Source organism: Nothoprocta perdicaria, unplaced genomic scaffold, assembly GCF_003342845.1.
Source record: "Nothoprocta perdicaria isolate Ctin4 unplaced genomic scaffold, notPer1 scaffold_50, whole genome shotgun sequence".
NCBI lineage: Eukaryota > Metazoa > Chordata > Aves > Tinamiformes > Tinamidae > Nothoprocta > Nothoprocta perdicaria.
The window spans coordinates 2,372,598-2,392,623 of NW_020455755.1; the positions used below are offsets into that span (position 1 = coordinate 2,372,598).

At 42.4% G+C, this 20,026-nt stretch overlaps 1 protein-coding gene across 1 annotated transcript in view; it reads right to left on the reverse strand.

Moving 5' to 3' along the window:
• Window positions 1-12: 12 nt before the first annotated feature.
• VMP1 (vacuole membrane protein 1) overlaps window positions 13-20,026 on the reverse strand; it is a 49,731-nt gene continuing 29,717 nt past the window's right edge. Inside the window, exons 8-12 of the mRNA XM_026047796.1 lie at window positions 17,528-17,608; window positions 14,868-14,984; window positions 12,437-12,498; window positions 3,020-3,122; window positions 13-1,832 (exon numbers count right to left, since the gene is read on the reverse strand). Of these exons, the coding sequence (XP_025903581.1) occupies window positions 1,689-1,832; window positions 3,020-3,122; window positions 12,437-12,498; window positions 14,868-14,984; window positions 17,528-17,608 (507 nt within the window). The 3' untranslated portion in view covers window positions 13-1,688. The remainder of the gene's footprint in view (window positions 1,833-3,019; window positions 3,123-12,436; window positions 12,499-14,867; window positions 14,985-17,527; window positions 17,609-20,026) is intronic.

Here is a 20,026-nt window from a genome sequence, read left to right on the forward strand (position 1 = left end):
AACCTCATGCACAGGAAGGCAGTTTAAGAGATGCAGCCGGCTGCCCTGCCTAGTTTCTCTGTACCACATTTCTGTGCTGTTCGTGTTCAATGGCAACAGCTGGAGATGGATGRGCAAACAGTCAGATGAAAGATACCAAAATGTCAGACAGCCTACCGACTGTTGTTGCCATGAGATCCAACAGTCAACATCAGTCTGATAAGCTATCCGACAGGATGGTACAGCCATGAGGATGTCGCGGCGGGTGGCAACACAGGGGGACACTCAGGCAGGACTGAACACGGGACAGAGTCTCACACCTGGMCGGAGATCTGCCCTAGCCTAACAGCAGGGTCTAACCTACTTGGTGCTCACACGCCACCTTTGGTAACACCGATCAAAAATCACATTAATTCCTGTTACTCGCCTGTAGGATAAGAACCAAAAGAACTAATTCAAGAATTATTAGAGAAATGTTACATACACCTTCGCAGTGGAGTGGTTATTTACTTGCTAAAGAGGGAATCAAGCCTTAATATTTGTTATGTTAGTGTACATTAGAAACAGAACATGCACTGACTCATAACGATGTTTTAAAAATATCTTTAAAAGTGTTAAGTTTGAGGCGCTCTAAAGCCATTCTTAAATATCACTGTTGGATTTTATGACCAATCTGTTTTTAGTCTTTACACTCCTTCCCCCCTTTCTTTTCCTGCACCATGCATGGTGCTGTGATCAGTGACAAATAAGAAGGTTTAGGTTAATTTAGGTTAACAAGTCCAGCTTGCTGTTTAACTTGCCCTTTTTAACCCTGAGCTGCACTGCAGGGTGCCAAGTTACAGGCTGCTACTTCCTTCTGCGAAGGGAGAAGTTGGTAAGGAGGAAAAGAGCGGGGAGAGAAAAGGAGCAAAGGGCTTCATTTGTGCAGCGAGGATGAGCAAAGCATGCAGGTCACAGCATTAAGGCTTAATAAAGAAGCAGAGTATACAGAGGTGGAAAGGAGGAGAAACAGCTTAAAAAGACTGACACGAGAAATTCTGGAATGATCAAAGATGACTTTATAAACTTTTATCTGGACTTCATTCTAAATATACAGAATAAAAAAAGTCAGCTTCAGTATTTTGACATAGACCGACTCTGCGAACATCATTACCAGGTTTTAAGGGGTGGCCTTTCCCACCGAGAGCGCGTGCAATGCAAGGGACCGGGGAGCCCGGCTGGAGGGGCGGTACCACGACGGACATGCAAGAGTTTCTATCCGGTCTGTATTCAGTTGGGTACATTTTGAYGGTCTGGAAAGTTATGGAAAAGGCAAAACAGCCACCCTTCAAAAATAAAGTTACCCTTAGGCCAGGCTGAAAGTCAAACCAGAAACTGGAATACAGCTAAGTATTAAATTATCAGTTTTATAAGTAAATTGGACAGGCAACAGCCGTGTTAAACACCAGCTTAACATCACACCGCCCATCCCATATAACACAACTCAGACAAGGAAAGCATTTATACCTTACCTTAAAATTTATAAGTTTGTCAGTGAAAGGTCTGCTCTAATAGCCAAATTACTTTCAAAAGAAAATCAAAACGTTATAGTTGAAAATTGATGTTAAAAAGTTTTCCCCGGTTTGGAATAATGCTGATTTTTAAACATATGGAAAGACATGTCATTTTTCATGTCTGCTAAAGCCCGTTCCAAGGGTTTTTTTCTGAGCTCATTTGGTTTTCTCTTCAGAGTACATCTTCTGCTGCAGTCGTTTGGCATAGCTTTGGGCCATGGAGTTGATGATAGATAAGATAAAATAGCAAACCATGGCAATCACCAGTTTTTCAAACATCCAGGAAAGCCAGTTTTCCCCCTGAAGAAACAAAAAGACAAAACAAGGAGGACAAGGCAGGTTAGTGCACAGCACAGAGGAGAACTCGAGGCTTCCTAGGCGAAGGGGAAGCGCCTCAGTGCTCTGCACTTCATGGCATTAAAAACAGGAACCAAGTGCAGGCTGACAGGATTCCCCCAGGCTCCCGGTACCGCTGGCTTTAGTCCCCTGAAGGACAATACAGGGGGAGCTGCCAAATGCCCTGCCGGGCAGGGGACAACTCCAATGACTCCGTYGTTCCTGCGGGAAGTGATTTATTATTGCTGGGCTCGCACGGTTGGTGCTCGCAGAGCTCAGAGCCGTCTACCCCCCTGCCAGCTGGCCCGCTCGGAGCCGAGGAAGCCCCGAGGTCGCCGCTTGCCCGTGTTTGTTCTCCCAAGCTGTGGATACTGCCCCGTCTCCCAAAGAGCAGCCCCATCTCCCAAAGRGCAGCTGCCGCTTCTCCCAAGAGGGGCAGCCCCTCTTGGAGCGGGTTCTGGGCGCTGCTTAAGGCTCGGCTTTCGTCAGCGGAGGGYAGCAACACTCTGCACAGGGATCCGCGTGCTCCAAATGCACCCTGCATTTAGCCAGCCGCAGCCTCCCTAACTTAGTTTCTTTTCTGGTAAGGGATGAGCAAAGAAACATTTCTACTGCGACAGGTACTAAGTGAGAAGTGTGATTTACATGAGATTTTATAAAATAATGCCTTAGCAGCCTTGAAACCTCACGTAATTACAAAAGTAATTTTTAATATGTTGTATGAACATATTAAATTCCTCTGCTCCTTTGTACCTTCTCCAAACACTGTAGTTTGCTTTTCCTTTGAACATTAAAGGCTTAGGATTCTGTTTCTCCTATCAGCCAGTAAAAGCTGCATGTGGATCCCATGGATACTCTCTCTGCTGGCAGCCACTATCGCTTCACATGTAAGTGCAGCTCCTACCGTTTCCATTTCTTTCCCAGAGAGGACACGCGAGGATGGATCCAAGACCAGCCTCTAGCCTGGGCTTGCTGCTTCCCTCACTCTCCAGGAGGTCTCAGCCCACTTGCTCACAACTACGGCATGAGTTTGAATTCCCAGCTACTTTAAAATGAGCTTTTACCTCTCCCCGGGGCCCCTGCACATCTCAGAGCCGGGAGCAGGTGGGTAAAAGGCAGAAGGGCGGCAAGCAGAGGGAGGCAGCTCTTACCTGGGGCGCTCCGCTGTCCTGCTTGTGGTGCAGCTTGAGCCTCTGGGCCTCCAAGTACTCCTGAAACGGCTTCTGAAGAGAAGGACCTACCCTGGGGACAGCCCTGCCGCAAATCCATCCCGGAGAACAAGACAAAATAGGGGAACAAAAACCAAAAAAACATTTTTTTTTTTTTTAACTTACCACTTTGACCCGAATAGAGCAAAGTTCAGCTCGAGCTACAGCTCAGAAAGGCATCGCTGCGTGGGGGTGCAGATACCCCCGCAATAAAATACACTTTAACTTTGCAGCTGATGCTTCTGATACCGATATAATATTTCCCCAAATGCTCAGAAGAAAAAAAAAAAAGGGGGGTTTTTTTTATATATATATATATATGTGCGCTTTTAAAAGCAAAGCGCATGGAGGTGACGGCCGGCGGTGACACGGCGGGGCACAGGGAACCCCCCCGCCCGCGGCTCCCGGCGCCGCCGCTTTGCTCCGCTCCGAAGCGCGAGGAAGTGGCCGGGGCCGCTGTCACCGCCGCTTAAAACAGAGGCCGCCGGGGGCGCGTCCCCCCGCGCGCGGCGGGGGCGGCCCCGGCGCCGGCCAAGTCCTTATAAGGACAATTCGTGCGTCATCCGCGCCCGGGCGGGGCCGCCCCTCCCGCCGCCGGCGGGAACAAAGAACAAAGGGGGGGGTGCGGGGAGACCCCCGCGATCGGCCCCAGCGCCGCCCCCCCCCGCTTGGGCCCCCGGGAAGATAAAAATATTTTKTATTTCTTTTCGCCTTCTTTTCCTTTTGTTTCCCCCCTCCCTTCCTGCAGAAATCCGCACAGTTTCAGAATTAAAAAAACCCCATCATCTCACTCTGAACAAGCACTAGAGAAACCAGCGCCGTTTGAGGCCCTCACACTGCAGGGTCAGGCGGCTCAGCCCCGTTCACAGGCACACCCATGACCTGCGAACATTATTTCCCCTCTACCTACTTTATTTTTATTTTTTACTTACATATTTGGGACACACCATCCATTCCCTTTTCCCTAGTTAAAGGGGAGCTCAAACCCAATGGCTAATATTTAATGAAATGCAGGCTCAAAGGCTATTACACTCTATTAAACCTAGTCGCTTCACTAGCCCAGGGCGAGCAATTTTTTTCCCCCATGTATGTTTGCAAGAAATAAAATAAAATAAAATAAAATAAAATAAAATAAAATAAAATAAAATAAAATAAAATAAAATAAAATAAAATAAAATAAAATAAAATAAAATANAAATAAAATAAAATAAAATAAAATAAAATAAAATAAAATAAAATAAAATAAAATAAAATAAAATAAAATAAAATAAAATAAAATAAAATAAAATATCCTGTTCCCCTCATGATTCACCACCAGGATGATACAAGCGGGTGGAGATTCTGTGCCTGGGTGCCGAGTTTCACCCGAGACCAAATCACATCCAGTGCATATTTCACGAATGAGCGGGACAACCCGGCCGAGCCATTTCCAGCTTTTCACAACCCACCCGTGAGAATCTGACTCCTCTTTTGCTGAGAAACCTCCCAGTGACTCCCTGGTCAGAACGAGTCACAGATAAAAAAAATACATTCAAAATAGAAATCACCTTTTTTTTTTTTTTTTTCTCCAAATGACATCTGGGAGCCCGAGAAAACCACTAGAGGTAACACTTTTCTTTTAAACCTTTGCATGAATATGAAATTAGGATTATCTAGATGATGACAGATGAATGATTAACACAACGGTTGCTCAAATTCCTCCACCTTTTACCCTGAAAAGTGACCTAAGCTGGTGCCCGAGTGACACGGCGCAGCAGGACGAGACCAGAACGGACCTGGAGCAGCTCTCGGGGATGCTCGGGCATCTCCCCYGTGTTGCAGAATTTCCTCACTGAGAGTTTTGCTCATTTTTCGCTTTTGCAAGAATGACTAAGGAGCGAAGGGCCCGGCCGCCACTGCAGCAAAGCCGTTTGGGGACTGTAAGATCCCAAGAGGCAGAGCTCGCGCTCCGAAGCCTGCAAGACTGCAAACCAGGGAACACTTCAACACTAAAAGCTACAATTCATTAAGTGTTTCCTTTTAAGTGCATTAGGATTAAAATGTAGCACAGTAACACACAGAAAATAAACTTCTACACATATCCACAGTTCCAGAAACAAAACTTGAACTCATCCTAGTGGGTTCATCTTGGTTAGTTCTTGCAGACTTTCAAAGTTCACCCATTTAACCAGAGTTGATCTTTTTTATCAAAAGCAAAAAAAAAAATCACCTTCTTGCCAACTACAGATGTAAAAGTTTCATTTTATCTGATTACCAGCAAGATGTTCCCCCACATACGTACAGAGAAATTCAACCCACTAACCCTGTTGCTACCAAAGGGAGATAGAAAATGCCAAGACCTCAGAGACAAGGGGTAGGACTGTGACCAAAAGGGGAAAAAATAAACTAAMTAAATAAAATACAATCTGTGAAGTCACTCTCTCTGATTTGCCTCTGAAAATAAGCACTGAAATTACTTCCCGGTTGCCGTCCCTTGTTCCTGGTGGATTTGGCAGTTAATCAGTGACCGGGAGGAGGCGAGAGAACAAAGAGCCTGGCTGGAGTCTTTAGCAAGACTTAGAAAAAAAATAGTTTCATTTTTTTTTTTTAATATAAAAAATACACTTCTGAAGAAATTACGTTTCAGAAGAGATTTCACAAAAGCTGTTAACATTCTTACACCCAAACTTTTAGTTTTTAATTTATTCTGATCTGCTAAAGTCAAATGCTTTATGAACAACTGAAACTCAGCACAGACTGACAAAATATTTTACTACCTTTGTCACAGCTTAAATCACAGAATTATTATTTTTTAAAATTATTTACATTCTAATACTATCAAAAACACTCATTAAGAATTTTACTTTCACTGAAAAAAGTACTGCTGAAGTCTGTTTCCAAAAGTACTACCTAGTATGTATAATTAAATAAATGTATTTTAGATTTTTTAATTGAGACATGATTTCTATKCAAATAAAGTAAGTAACTTTTTGCACTAAGAGAACAAAACTTCCCATCTGTGGGAAGGAGGGCACAGCATGGGCGGMATAATTGAAGTTTTAGGTTAAAATTATCTCAAATGTGCAGGTTTTGACAGTATCAGCTGAAAAAAAAATCTATTCCTGTTACAGTAAGATAGCATGTGCACAATATACAATTTATTTGCTTTCAAAATAATGCCTGTCAGTGTTCCAACCATAAATGCACATCACCAGTAATGAAATCATAGGAGAGAACTTTGGAAAATGCCTCTTTTTATCAGAGCCTTTTTAGTAGATCAAGAGTTTCCACAAACACCATCAGAAGACGCATCAGACTGGGCAGTGTTTCCCGATGCCAGCGTAACCAGAAATACAGTTCCACAGTACTTCACCCAATCACGTTTTTACTAACACTACACCCCCTTCTTTGAGACCATTTCATCAAAGCATCTGCACTTTGGAAGGCACATTTTTCATCCTACGATCTGTAGGACCACAAGTTACTGTGATTTATTAAACCCCMCCTAATCCAAGGTTTAGAATTCAGGACCATCCACTCTAGGACAAGCTGCTAAATGCCCAACCGCAGCTCCGCAGCTTTGAATATGAGGTTTTCCCATGTTACAAACACTCCGAAYAGAGGCACTTCTCTACTGGAAAAGTGGGCAGAAGTGCTAAAATTATGAAGTATTTTAAGACACACTGAAGTTGCTATCATAGACTCTCATTTTAGGAACATTAATGTGTTAATTAAAGTTTCTCTTTTGCAACAGCTCTCAAAGAGCAAGTGATGAAGCAGCTGATTAATCTTAAGCAGCTCTGAAGCTCCTTGTATTTTGATGGAAGTTGAAACCCCAGGTAGGGATTTCAGGAGCAGTYGAGCTGAGCTCTCTGCTCAGCAGCTTATGCACACAGCTGGACCCCCTTGGTGGTGATGCCCAGGAACCATTAAGCATTGGGGGCTGAAGAAAGCATGAAAATCTGCTTTATCATGAAAAAAATACCCTCAGGGAGATGAGAAGCCCTAATAACGACCCGGGGCACAGGCGGCCTTGAGCCCTGGTGGGAAAAGTGCCACAACCCTGAGCCAGAATCCTGCTTGCTGGGCAATCTCTCCAACGTCCAATGGTTAAAACTAAAGCTAATAAGTTTAGATTAAAAAATAACATAAAATAAACGATCAGAAAGGAGTAAACGGGAAGATCCCGGGTGCTCAGTGGCACAAGCCCTGCTGCCGCGCAAGATCTTCCCCTGCTGTGAGCGGGGCCTGYGGCCAGAGCTTATCTCTTCCCAGGAAAAGGCCGTTAAGCGGCACTGGGGAATGCGCCGTTYGGAGCAGGGCGCGTGCTGGCCGCCTCTCCCCTTCCAGCTCCTCCTCTCTTRCTCTTTTCTTTGATTCAACACATTTTTACCTCAGGCAGCCAGAGCGCCCGAGCAGCGGGCCTGCAAACCCCACTGGCTCCCATGCTGGGGTCTCTCCTCCTTGGATCCACGTTTCTTGCCACATTCCCCCGCGAGGACACAGGGAAAAGCCACCTGGCAGCTCCAAGGCAGCAGGACACTCCACAGAAGTCATTATATGGGCTCATCTTAGCTGTCCCTCCCGCAATTTTGCTCCTATGCGGGATAACCTCTGGAGAAGACCTCGCTGTGATGGAGGGGCCGAGCCGGGTCCGTGGCGCGCGGCGCCAGCCGCCCGCACCTGCAATGGTTAATGTTTTTCCAGACAGTGATCTAAACAGGCGGAGGGGGTAGTACTTTAATGAGCTGTCATTTCCTGTGCTGATAAAGATTCTCACAGTATTTAAACCATCCGTTTCCCCGCGGCTCCCCCAGTGCCCGGCCCCTGCGCACTGAGTCACATCGGGCCTCAGCCCCCAGCCTGACTCAGCCGCACCGCGGCTCCGGGGACGGCTCCGGCTGCCGCTTCTCCCGAGAAATCCCATTTACCGCCAGGATCAGCGTCCGGGGGGGAAGGGGATGGTGCCTGTGAGAAGCAGCTTTGGTAGATGCACTTCGCTTTTACAAGATCAAAAAGAAATAACAAAAGTTATTTGAAGATTAGKGAGTCAAACTCGGTGCACGTTTGAGGCCCTGGAGCATTGCCCCAGTGCTCCCGTTATCCAGGCTGCTACCAAAGCGCTTTTCCCTAGGTTGCTTTGCTGTGCTAAAATCAACTTTCTGAAACAGGGATTGTGACGTCTCACTGAAGTGCTGGTTCCTACCTCTGCTCGCTCCTGCTCTTCGGAAGGAAACTTSTCTTTGTAGCTTCAAGATACAGCCCAATTTCCACGCTCCCAACCCCCCTCGCTCACTCCGAGGTTAAATCCCACAAGCCTTTTGCAAATAAACATCTATAAATCTGTTGTGATCCACTGGAAGCTTTTTAATGCCAGGGCTTTCACTTGCATCTGCGCCCCTTCGTGGACACGGCGGCCGTTTCCGCACAGCGCGGATGCCCGGAGCCCGGCGGGCTCGGGATGGGACCTGCAGCTGGGTGGGCTCCCAAATCCTTCCCTCCTGCAAGGAGGTTTTCAACCCCTGTTCAGTTATCCATTTTCCCAGCCATTTCAGGTCATATGAGACTGAACAGACACTAGATATCCTAAAGGAATAACGCAAAGCTATATTGCAAACTGGTTTTTTAGGTGGGGGGGGAAAGCTATATTTAAGCCACAAGGTTTCTAGCTGTATCAGTCACCATCGGTCATTTGCATTTTTCCTTCCCCATAGAGGCACATGATGCTCCTTGCAAGAATCAGCTGAGGCCAAGTCGCGAAGCGGAGCCTCGTGGCCCAGCAAACACCAGTGAACTGGGAAATGCAGAGCCTGCGTTACAGAAACCAAATCCACGGCAGTCCATGCAAATCACCAAGGGCAACTTCAAAGCAGCCTGATGACTCAGTCTCGTTAATGCAGTGCCTATATCTGAAGTTTCTGCTGCTCCCGCAGAAACAGCATAGGAGGCTGCTCTCCCGTAAAAGCGGTTGCCCTTTCTCCATGCGCCAGCTCCAGACTCACTTCGGAGGGCACCCTGCAGCCCACGCGAGTTTATCACAAAACAGCAACAGTCTGGGAATGTCCCTGCCCGGAGGGTGCGATTTGTCCCCATGGGACATGGCCATCCCATCGGAATGGCCTCGCTTGCTGCCTCCGAGATGAAGGCCCAGAGCTGCTTCCCGCTGCATGAAACAGGCTCCTGCATTTTCCAGATGCCCAAAGGAAGTTCTTAGCGCATTAGCACAAAATCACGCTGAATTAAACCAAAAAAAGTGAGATTTTTCTTTGTGAACATTCACCCCGCAGCGATGCACTGAGACCCCTTGGTGGCCGTGCGTGYGCAATTTGGGCACCATCCCTAGCAGTTTGGGGAAAACTCTTAATCCCCAAGGGAAATTGCTGCCTCAAAGCAGCCACGCCCGGGCTTAACAGCAATGCGCTGGCTGCAACTCCATAAACAGGCCTGCAGCTCTAGGTAAAACAATAAAACAAGTGGAAAGCTTGGAAAGCCAAAAGAAAACCCACAACACACACGATTAAACACTTTGAATGGGCTAAGGTGGATGATCAATAGGTTAAACTCAGCTGTAAGTCACAGAGCACAAAGACAGGAATCTTATACATCCTCTTTCCCCACCGAGGGCTCACAAAAGTACTGCAATGTGAGAGAAAACTCGATCCTGCATTTTCAGCAGCACTAATGCAATTTCCAGGCATTACCTGGCAGAACAGGTTGGTCACGGGGGTCCCACGTGAGTCCCCAGCCCCTCTGCTACCCGAGTCGGGTTTCCAGCCTCCATTTCCAYTGGCTTCAGCTTCCCAAACCTTCCCGTGTCCCGTCTCCTTGGCACCCCGGCTACCGGGGGCTTCGCTGTGGCCCCTTCCACAGTCTTGGACAAGTTTTACACTAGACACTCCCAAAATTTTAAATTTGGGGTGAAAACACAAGCTATCCCAATTTCCCATCGCATCTATTTTTCTTTTCCTCCTCCTATGTTTGATTAATACAAAGGGTATTGTAGGATCCCTTTGTAATGGAGACCCAGGCAATGAAGTGTAAAATCCAAGTATCCTAAATGAGAAAAAAAAAAAAGCCCTGCTGAGGACAGGTTTTGTACACAGTGTGATCAGCAGCTACAAATAAACAGCTACGGAGCCACAGAAAATGTCTACAGGTGAATCACATTTACTATTACTTTGAAACTCAGGTAGCCACCAAAAAAAAAAAAAAAAATTCTATCTGGAGAGTAATTCAAATATTCTGAAACCTTAATTACCTGATGCCTCAGCTCAATCTCCTACCTAGATTTCATTTATCCTCTATATTAACACTTTTATTACATTAAAGTATTGTATTGTGCTTAGATATTTGCTCATGTGCAAAAGCAATGGCCCCAAGTCACAAGTCAAACTAATGGCCTGAAATTGATTAAAATAAAGTTATTGGCTATTAAACAGATTCAGATTTTAATTTTTGTTAGTATGGATTTTAAGGCAAGCTATTGTTTAACATGTTTTACGCTCCACTCCAAAAAGCCATGATGAGGTAATGCTAGCAGACGGTTTAAGAAAAGTCAACGCTACCGGGACATTCCAAAAATCCTTCTGTCTCCCGAGAACATTTTTTACCTCTGACATCAACCATCTAATAAAATCCGAATCCAGCAGAGGTCTTGTGAATGCATTCTAAGTAATTTGATGCAAAATTATCTCCAAGACAGATGAAGTAGGAAAAAACTACTAGTTTTGGCTCAAAGACTGCAGGAGAGCAACGCTTTGGAAATACATCTAACCTCGTAGCAGCCTTGTTTGAAAATCAAGAAATAAATTGTCTGGAGTGGTTCATGGTAAGAAAAGCGAACTAGTCATTGTTAAGAGCAGCCATCGTTCTTTGTTAAAAAAATGTTCAAAGCAACAAATTCATTTTGAAGTTTGTTACAAGCCAGACTCCCAATCGGAAGATCAGGAAGTCATAAAGTCAGGATCTGTTTCATTAGTGAAATGCCCCAGAATGTCTTTTCCGATGCTCCTTGCCCTTTGTAAAACATTACTACTTCAAGTTTACATATTTTGAAAGCAGTTATTTCCAGGCATTCCTCTGCCAAAATTGTTGATTGGGTGATTTTTTTTTTGTTAATGTGAGCAGTTTGGGTCGTGAAGTATCAATCAATATGCCCATATAACTGAAACACCTTGGAAAAGTAAAACCACTTTAGAATTTATTTTATGCTTGGGATATCTATATTAGGTATCTAGTTAAAAAATAAACAAGCAAACCCTTTTTCTTTTCAAGTGGTAGAGAATCATATTTAAAATTTTAAATCTGCATTCYTGATATTACAGGAATCTTATAAAAAATGCATCTTTTCCTCCCAAGCACACAACTGTTCCTTGAACAATTAGTACTATTTTGTGACGAAATACTGAATGAGTCTATCTAGTTGCATATATTTAAGATTACTTAGTGGTACATTTTGTTTTTCTTTGAAAAGTTTCGTGAATTGCTTCATGGTCAAAGAGGCCCCGTTGAGATCATATTTGTTGGATTACCAAGCAGGAAGTGTTAGTATCAGCAATGGAATCTAAAATTACACACAATTGATGACTGAACAGGTAGATATGAGGCAAAAAACTAGCACTTTATCATCGGTTTCTAACCCTTCAAATCCTTAGGAGCAACATAGAAATACACAGATTTAAGGGGGTTGTGTATTTTCTAAATCCCACTGTTATCTGGTTTTCCCTACTTTCTTGTTGGAAATTGGGATTTTTACTAAAAAAAAAAAAAAAAAAAGAAAAAAAAAAAAAGAAAAAAATCAACTGCTAAAGAAATTGGTCCAGAGAGAAAAAAAGACAAGCTTTCTCAAAACAGGAATAGCCTGTGATTTCGCCTATTAAAAAAAGAACTTCAGTAGAAAGGCGATACCACTCGACACACTAAGCATTCTACACACTTTATCAGACATAACATATTTCAAGCGTATGAGGTCAAGTGTATGAAGTCAAATTATGGAAAACATTTATCAGCCACTTTAGACACTACATAAATTACAAGAATTCTCTTTTTTTTTTTTTTTGTCATGGGATCACAATGCAGCAGTGAAGAAAGTGAATAAAAACAATCTATTCGCAGCTAAAAATGTTGCAATCTATTATTGGAATAGTTTRTCATCTTTCTGGGCGAAAGCTAAACGTAGGTATTAAACACTTAGGCCATCTGACCTTCTGTGCTATTATATTTCTTGAAGTACTTCAAGCCTTTGAGGTGAGTCGCAAATTAGCCGTTGGCCAAAACTTGCACTTAAGAAGCAGAGCATAATTTTCAGCACATCTGATTCAGCTCCTACAGTATTTTTCCACGTAATGACTGAAGGTATTACTGTGTTAAAGAATTACTCACCCGATTAGGGAAACCATCTGCTCCACTATATGTTTGCTGAATGTTATAATAACGAAAAGTTTCTGTTGGAAGGAAAAAAACCAGTCAGAGAGGTGTTTGATCAAAAGGGAAGCAAAGACAACTTCTGTTCCTTTCCCCTTCAACAGATCCTCCTGCACTTACAGGCATTTTTCCCCTCACTTCTCTTCCAAGGTCCTTGTTTTTTTAATTACTATTTTCAAGAGGCGGAACAGAGGAAAGCTATTTACTCTATTATTCTCTTTCCTCATAGATTTCATTTCTTGCAATGTTTTTGTAGCTTGTGTTACTAACCATTTGCATCCTCCCCAGGCCTAAATTCCCAGAAGCTCAAGGTCACTTTACTCCGTCAACAATGTTATAATGGAAAAACAGTCATCGCTGTGCAGAAGAATTCACATCCCTTTACACATAAGCACATGTACTTAAAGCTCACAAAAGTGAAAATAATAAATCTTTTAGCCCCTAGTTTATGTGCTTCAGAAAGCATAACATAAAAATACTTAGTGAAGAATAAGAGCCTTTGAGTATCTGTTAAAAAGAAATATAGCACTTAATTATCACTTAGTACTGCTCTAATGCAATAGAATATTTGAAACAGAGTAATTTTAAACTAAGACAATTCTAACACATGACTGACTTTGCCTGTAATTTTACCATTTACTTCACTTACAAAAGTGCTAACACTTTATTAAAAAACACTTTTGCTAGTTCTTTTGTCACATTCGATAGCTTGCTCATTCACAAAGAGTGAGCAAGACCATGCGTAGATATGAGTATATACTCACACAGAGTTCCCATAGTCTCCTTAAATGAATTTAAACATGACCTAATGAGAAGAGCATTCACTAGTTTGGGAATAAGGGATGTGACTAGAGCTACACAGAATGATTTTGTGGTCCAGAGGAAGAGGCCAGTTCAAAGCAGCTCCAGGATGGCCACTCCACCAGAGTCACTGGCTTCCTGCCTTGAGATTTCACGAGGAGCCTTTTGCACAATCGTTACGTTTCCTAAATGCCAAATAACAGCAAGATCACTACAAAAATCAAGGTCATTGCAAAACCCTGTGCTTGAAGTGGAGCACCATAGAAAACAAAAATCTCCTAGCTAAATATATATATATATATATATATATATAAAATATAAAACGAAATGGTTTACCAGCTGTACCAGACATTAGGAAGTATTTGTTGCTTGTCATTTTGGAGTGAAGAGCACTATAAGTTACATAGCAAACACTCTCCCAGCTAAACAAGGCAAATAAAATAAAGGGAATACTACACAAGTACTATTCACTTAAGTCTCTTCTCCATTGCCAGAATAAATTCTATCTTTACGCATATTTAAAAGCAGAAGTGTTTAAATCAACAGAAAACTGTGAGAAGAAAAAGCAATCCTGTCACAATACACAAAACAATTTCCGGAGCCCCTTCATCTTCCATTTCAACACTCTGTGGAGTAAAATAACTATTTGCAAAAAGATGAGGAAAAAATAAAAAGTGGAAGTTTGAAGTTTCCTATTCAGGGAAGAGATTTTTAAGGAGCTTGGGGAGGGTACTAGAACAGTAATTTTATACTTTTTATACTTCTGCCAGCTTCTGCTATTTTAATGTAGTGACAGCAAACATTTCCAAGCAGCCTGGCTACAGTTACTGCATCAGCACTATGCAGACCTTAAAAAAAAAAAAAATAAAAAAAAAAGCCCCAGCTGAGAACACTGATTCTAATTATTACAAATCAAGTGATGCAGTTCATGATAGCCCCATCTAACCACACCGCCAGGAGAACATCTCCAGGGAATCAGTCCTTTATCCTGTGCCGGATAAAAAACAGTGATGCATTTAAGTTAATGACAAGGACTGAACAGACYCTCTCTGGAATCAGGCCCTTAAGAAATATCCCAGATCAAGGGCACCAAAAATTACTAACCATACTCAGAAGTTATGATCCACAGGCTAACCCACAGACTGCTTTCTGCAGACAGCAGGACCTGAAAGGCCTGGGATTTTCCTTRCACATTAAACTGTGATAAAAGAGAACATTTAAAACTACTGCTTAGCTGGTAAAGGCTAGCTGCAGCGCTCTTCGGAATGAGTACTTGTTACCAAAAAGGCAAGTTCATTATTAGTACAAAGTCCTCTCAGTCTGGTAAAAACCGTAGGTAAATAACTTGGCTAACCACCAATTTCCTGAGTGGTGTAGGCAGCGAGCTCATTAGCTCCTTGCTATAAATTATTCAGTTGCCTCAGTTTGGAGCATAAGAAGCCTAGCAGATCCTTTATTGTAAATCCTTTGCACCAAATTAATTTCCATTAGTGCAGGTCAGGAAGGGAGACTCCAGGATCGAGCACGAAGCACTGCGGTGGGAGAGGCTCTGCAAAAAGGAGCCCGCAGCCACGGGGCATTCACTTGCCTGGATGTGCATTTTAATGACTGCCTTCCCAATGAGGGTCGCTCCAAAGAAGGTCCAGAAGGGAACCAGAAAGTGTCCGCATGTTATGCCGGCCAGGTCGAACAGCGGGTTTGGAATCTAGGAATYGCAAGGGAAAGAAGTTCATGAATTCAAGCATTTAATCCAGACGAACGGGAACATTAAAWACTTTGAAAAAGAGGCATTTTGTGCTTATTAACCTTGATCCCAAACTCTTGTATCTCAGTACTTACAAAAATTTATTACACCACCTAACTTCAGTCTCGGGGATTGAGCTAGACACTGTCCCAGACAATTCCATTCTGATGGTCCCTCCTTACCCCCGGATTATAAAAAAAGCTGACAAAACAAGAGGTTTTCCATGTGCAATGCACAGAAACCACAGCAAAGCCATTTTCAGTGATTTATCAAATTTTCTCACTGACAAGCACATCACTCCTGGAAGCCAGTGTTCAGAACATCCCCAATGATTTCCATCTGAAAAAGTACATTAGAAACTGGCATTTATAGTCATATGTATCCAGTTTAAAAACACTGATTAGATTTATTTAGCATGTGCATTCAATTTAAAATTAATTTTTTTTTATGTTAAACCCTTGGCTTGACGTTTGGTATCGTGATACTATCTGTAAAATATTTTTGAAATTAAACCAAGAAAATACCAAAATTCCAACCTTTCGCACTCTGTGTGCAGTACAGGGCAGACTGTCTGAGCAAACATTAGGGATACATTTAATTTAGAGTAGCAATACGTTATCCTGCTAATATCTTGAGCTATGGTGTTTTCTTACTCAAACAAATAAAAAATGTAGATATTTAAAGAACAAAAAAAAAAGGAAAAGATAAAGAAACTCTTTTCAACTGGATGGAAATCTGTGAGAAAGCTTATGAGGGTTATGCTGAACTGTTACAGAGCAGCAATTCAAATTTATGAGCACCACAACACCACCTGCATAGGAAGAAATCTGAAACGGTCTCCAACCATGCCCCACTGCAGCTAAAATGACTCCTTAGCTCTGGCAGCTGTCTTGGGCGTAGAGGGCGAGTCAATGATTTACTTAGGCCACAGCCAGAAAGCTGGGCTCTTCCCAGCCAGGGCTGCTCTTGGTATCAAACATCTTTTTGGCTTCTGTTTGTTTGTTTGGCTAAGGTACAGTAATTAAAATATGCTGCTAATATCACTCTAGAGGGGGCAATTGTGGGTATCACAAAAAAAAAAATACTTAACGTGTCCACTTTGGGGTGTGCGGATATATTAGCAGGTCAAAGAGGGTTAAAAACAATTAAAAATAGTAATCATCACAGACATGCTAGTGAGAGGTACCAAAAATGGCCACACAGGCAGCAGGGCAAATTCTCATGGGTCTCTCCTGGGCTCTTGCGCAGGGCTAGTTCTGTCTGTCCTTCCCCAGAGCTGCTGTCATGCAAGAATTAGGCTCAGGAAAAAAAAGCCTGGCCTTCCTTTTGCCTTTAAGAAATGCTGCACCCAGGTAACTGCCCTGGACAAATTTGCAAAGGCTTAAACTCAATGAGACTGCAGTTCTCTGCCTATCAAGCAGTGGCTTCTCAGCACTGCAACCAACTACAATCGGGACATTTATTAGCACTTCACAGCCTAGTTCTTCCTCCTTCTCTGCCTGCAAACACTTCCAGCCAAAATACCATTTAAAATCCCCAAATAAAGTGGCAATTATGAGGGGAGAGAAGTGCTGAAGCCCTGTTTTTGTCCACTGCCTCTCCCGGGCTGCTGCTTTGGGGTCATTTTGCAAACATAGGATGTGTGTGACTCCTCACCCATGCCCGGCGGGTTCGTGGTGACCCGGCCTGGGGCAGCCCAGCTGAGGAAGCTGCTCAGACTCCATTGCAGAGCAGGGTGCCAGGTCGGTATGAAGTTAAGCAAACGGTTAAGCCTTACTAAGCAGGAAGGACCAGGAGTGTGTACACATCACCTCTCGTGTTCACCCACTCCTTCCTCGTGTCCTGCCTCCGCTCSCTGTGTCCGGCGGCTCCGGCAGTGCCGCTCTCACGAAACCAGACAGACGAGCTCGCCCGGCAGCGATGCCTCACAAGGTGGTGACTACAGGGGAATGAGTCAGAGCCAGGCCCAGAGCAGGCTGAGCACTTACCAGGTGGAAGGACTTAAAGAGCTCAGGGAGCTACGGCTCCGCTTAAAGCATGACGATGGTCCAAAAGATCCATAAACAGAATTGTAGGTAATTGTAGGTAATCTTGCCAGCTCACACAGGCTGCTTACATTTGAGAAACAGGTAACTTTGGTCTCTCTGTCTCAAGGACTTCAGCACTTTTTGGCTCCAAAAGAGCATCTGGCCTATAGCATTAGCAGAGATGCTCGCATCAACTCTTGCTTAGGGAGAAAAAGTCACTAAGAGTTTGTACTCCTTTTAATTTTAACTCTGAAACTAGTTTCCACACTTTGGGCTCCCCTTGGCTCCTAGAGACACGAGGGCCCAAAGGAATCTCCTCGAGTCAGAGTCCTCTCAGCACCCTGGGGAAGGCAGAACCTGCGGACGAGGCCTGAGCTCAAACAAGACCAAGCCCTAGTTTAGAGTCCCGATTTCACCGTGACACATGCAGCCTGCGACGTGCGATTACCAACATCTCTGCTATGGAAATGAACTTACTGAAGCACAGGCCAAAATGCCGAAGAACCCAACCTTCTGCACCAGGTTCTGGACAGCCAGTTTAGCCCGGGAAGCAAAATCCTGAAAACAAGAAAACAAAGTCATTAAAAAGGCAAAATCCGAATGGAAACACCTGGAAGTCTGTGAGACTCCAATATTTCAACTCTGCTTGGGACTTCCTCATCAGCAATTGGGAGAATACTTGAAATAAAAAGGTGAACTTGAAACTCTGGTGCTTGAGGGAGGAGGGAGAAATTCAAARCACTGTACAAAATATGACTGCTCATATATATTGAGTTTATTTTTCCTCACAGGCTTGGTTCTTTGAAACTCTGCAAGTCATTTTAAGTTCACTCCACTTTTCCCAAATGTTTTCTACCATTTTTCTCCTCAGCTGAAGCTGCTACTACCTTATTCTATTCTATTACTACCTTAATCCTCAAATTCCTGCAGACCTCCTACAATGATAAAAAGGTACTTTCCAAGAAGGCAAACCCAGAACATAATAATATCCTGTGATCTTGGCTCTCATATCCAAGATCTTCATCAAAAGAGGCTACATCTAGGTTTTCTCTRCAACAGATCTCAGCAGGAAATACCTTCATCAATTAACGAAATTCTAAATCTCACACCAGATAACTCAAGACGATCCAACGTAAATCAATCTATGTAATCTTAACTTTGCTACAATTCTGTTGAAATGTTCTACACTATATAATAATGCAAGGGAACTCCAATTACTTGATAGAATTCTTGTATGTTATTTAAATTCTAAACCACAGAACTGACAAAACTTTTAATGGTAGATTATTAAAAAAGGTAACATGGTCATTTCCTGTGTCTTTACACTCCTGTTTCAAGTAGTAACTTCTCTCCATTACAAAGCTTTAAAAACAAAAGTGTAACAAACTCGCAAAGGAAAAAAAAAACCACAATTCTTACAGAAATCACAGAAATTCTATTTATTCTATATCATATAAGAAAAAAACCCCAAACACTACAACCTAAAGAAAAAAGACAAATAAGTGAAATTTCCTACACCTTAAAATGGGACATGTAATAGTTTTATGTTTCTTTTTAAAAAAAAAATCATTAAAGGGACCAATTTGCTAATTTGATAGAGGAGGGAAACCTCAGGATTTCATGATCTGACTCCTGCACATCTCATCGCAAAAGGGAATAGGTGAACTATTTACTGAAAACTTGTTCCTGATATTTTCCTGTTTGTATTCTCAGACACGAGTGACTAAATCTCATTCCCAGCAAGGCTGAAATCAGGCACTTAGCTCATATTCRTAGGAACAAGTCTAAAACATATCTATACGGTGGTTGAAGTATGTTTTTCTCATGCTTTTGAATTACAAGAGTACATTTTGAAAGAAATTATTTATTAAAAAAGTGATAATTTACCCGTGAACTGAGTCCAAAAGTCCTGCACAATCAAGGGCAGTTTTTTCTCAAACTGAAATTTCCTCAAACATTATTTCCAAGTAAATAAACAAATATAAAACAAGTTAATATATCAGCATTAAATATGGGTCTCCTTCACCCTCAAAACCCTCCCTAAAAAACCCAAACTTCTGCTCAGCCCCACAGAAGATTTAGGACATGGGCTGTAGGGAAGCAAGTTTCTTCAGAGAGCAATCCTATATCCATAACTAAAGGAAATAAAACGGAGCACACTAAGGAAATAAAGAGATGTTCTTATTCCTAACCAAATACAACAGTAGAAATCCATTTTGAAGTTTCTCTGCTATATAATCTAAAAGCAATAAATTTACTGAGGTATAACAGCAAAATTGCCCTTTTAGCAAAAGATTTTTTTTTTCTTTGAAAAGGTGAACCGAGAAAGTTGTGCCTTCTCTATAGGATTTTCATAAGATGCTCCCCTCCCTGTACTCCCGAGCAGAGCTGAATGACCCTGATATTTTCAGTTCCTATTTTGCTCACCATTTCACAATGCTCATGGGGTTAGAACAATATTTGCAGTTTTATATGCCAATCACGAATTTTACACAGCTCCATAAATCTCATTTTAAAATATCTTTAAAATAAAACACCATAATCCAATTATCCAAATAGGTCCATGAAGTGGACCTTTCCATGGCAGTAGTTTTTACTGAAATTTTAACATATTATTACATGATCTTAAAGAGTATATAACTAACATTCTGTTTAATGTTCACAGGCTGAAATTGGAAACAAACTCTGTAGAAAATGATCTATAAAAGAGCACTTTCAGCAAAACTAGTTTAAAAATATATATCATTATAATTATATATAAAAGCTGTGCTAGTTCACTGTAAGAACAGTGTATCTTTTTTTCCTCTGATTGAGGACACAGTTCCCGTCACAGAAATTTCTTGATTGTTGCAAAACTCAGGGCTGTCTTAGAACCCTTTTGTTTCCTCCAGTTCAAAGCATACATTTCTATTTAAAAAACAATAATAAAATACTGAAAAAATAACAGAAATGTTCTGCTTTTTTTTTTTTTTTTTT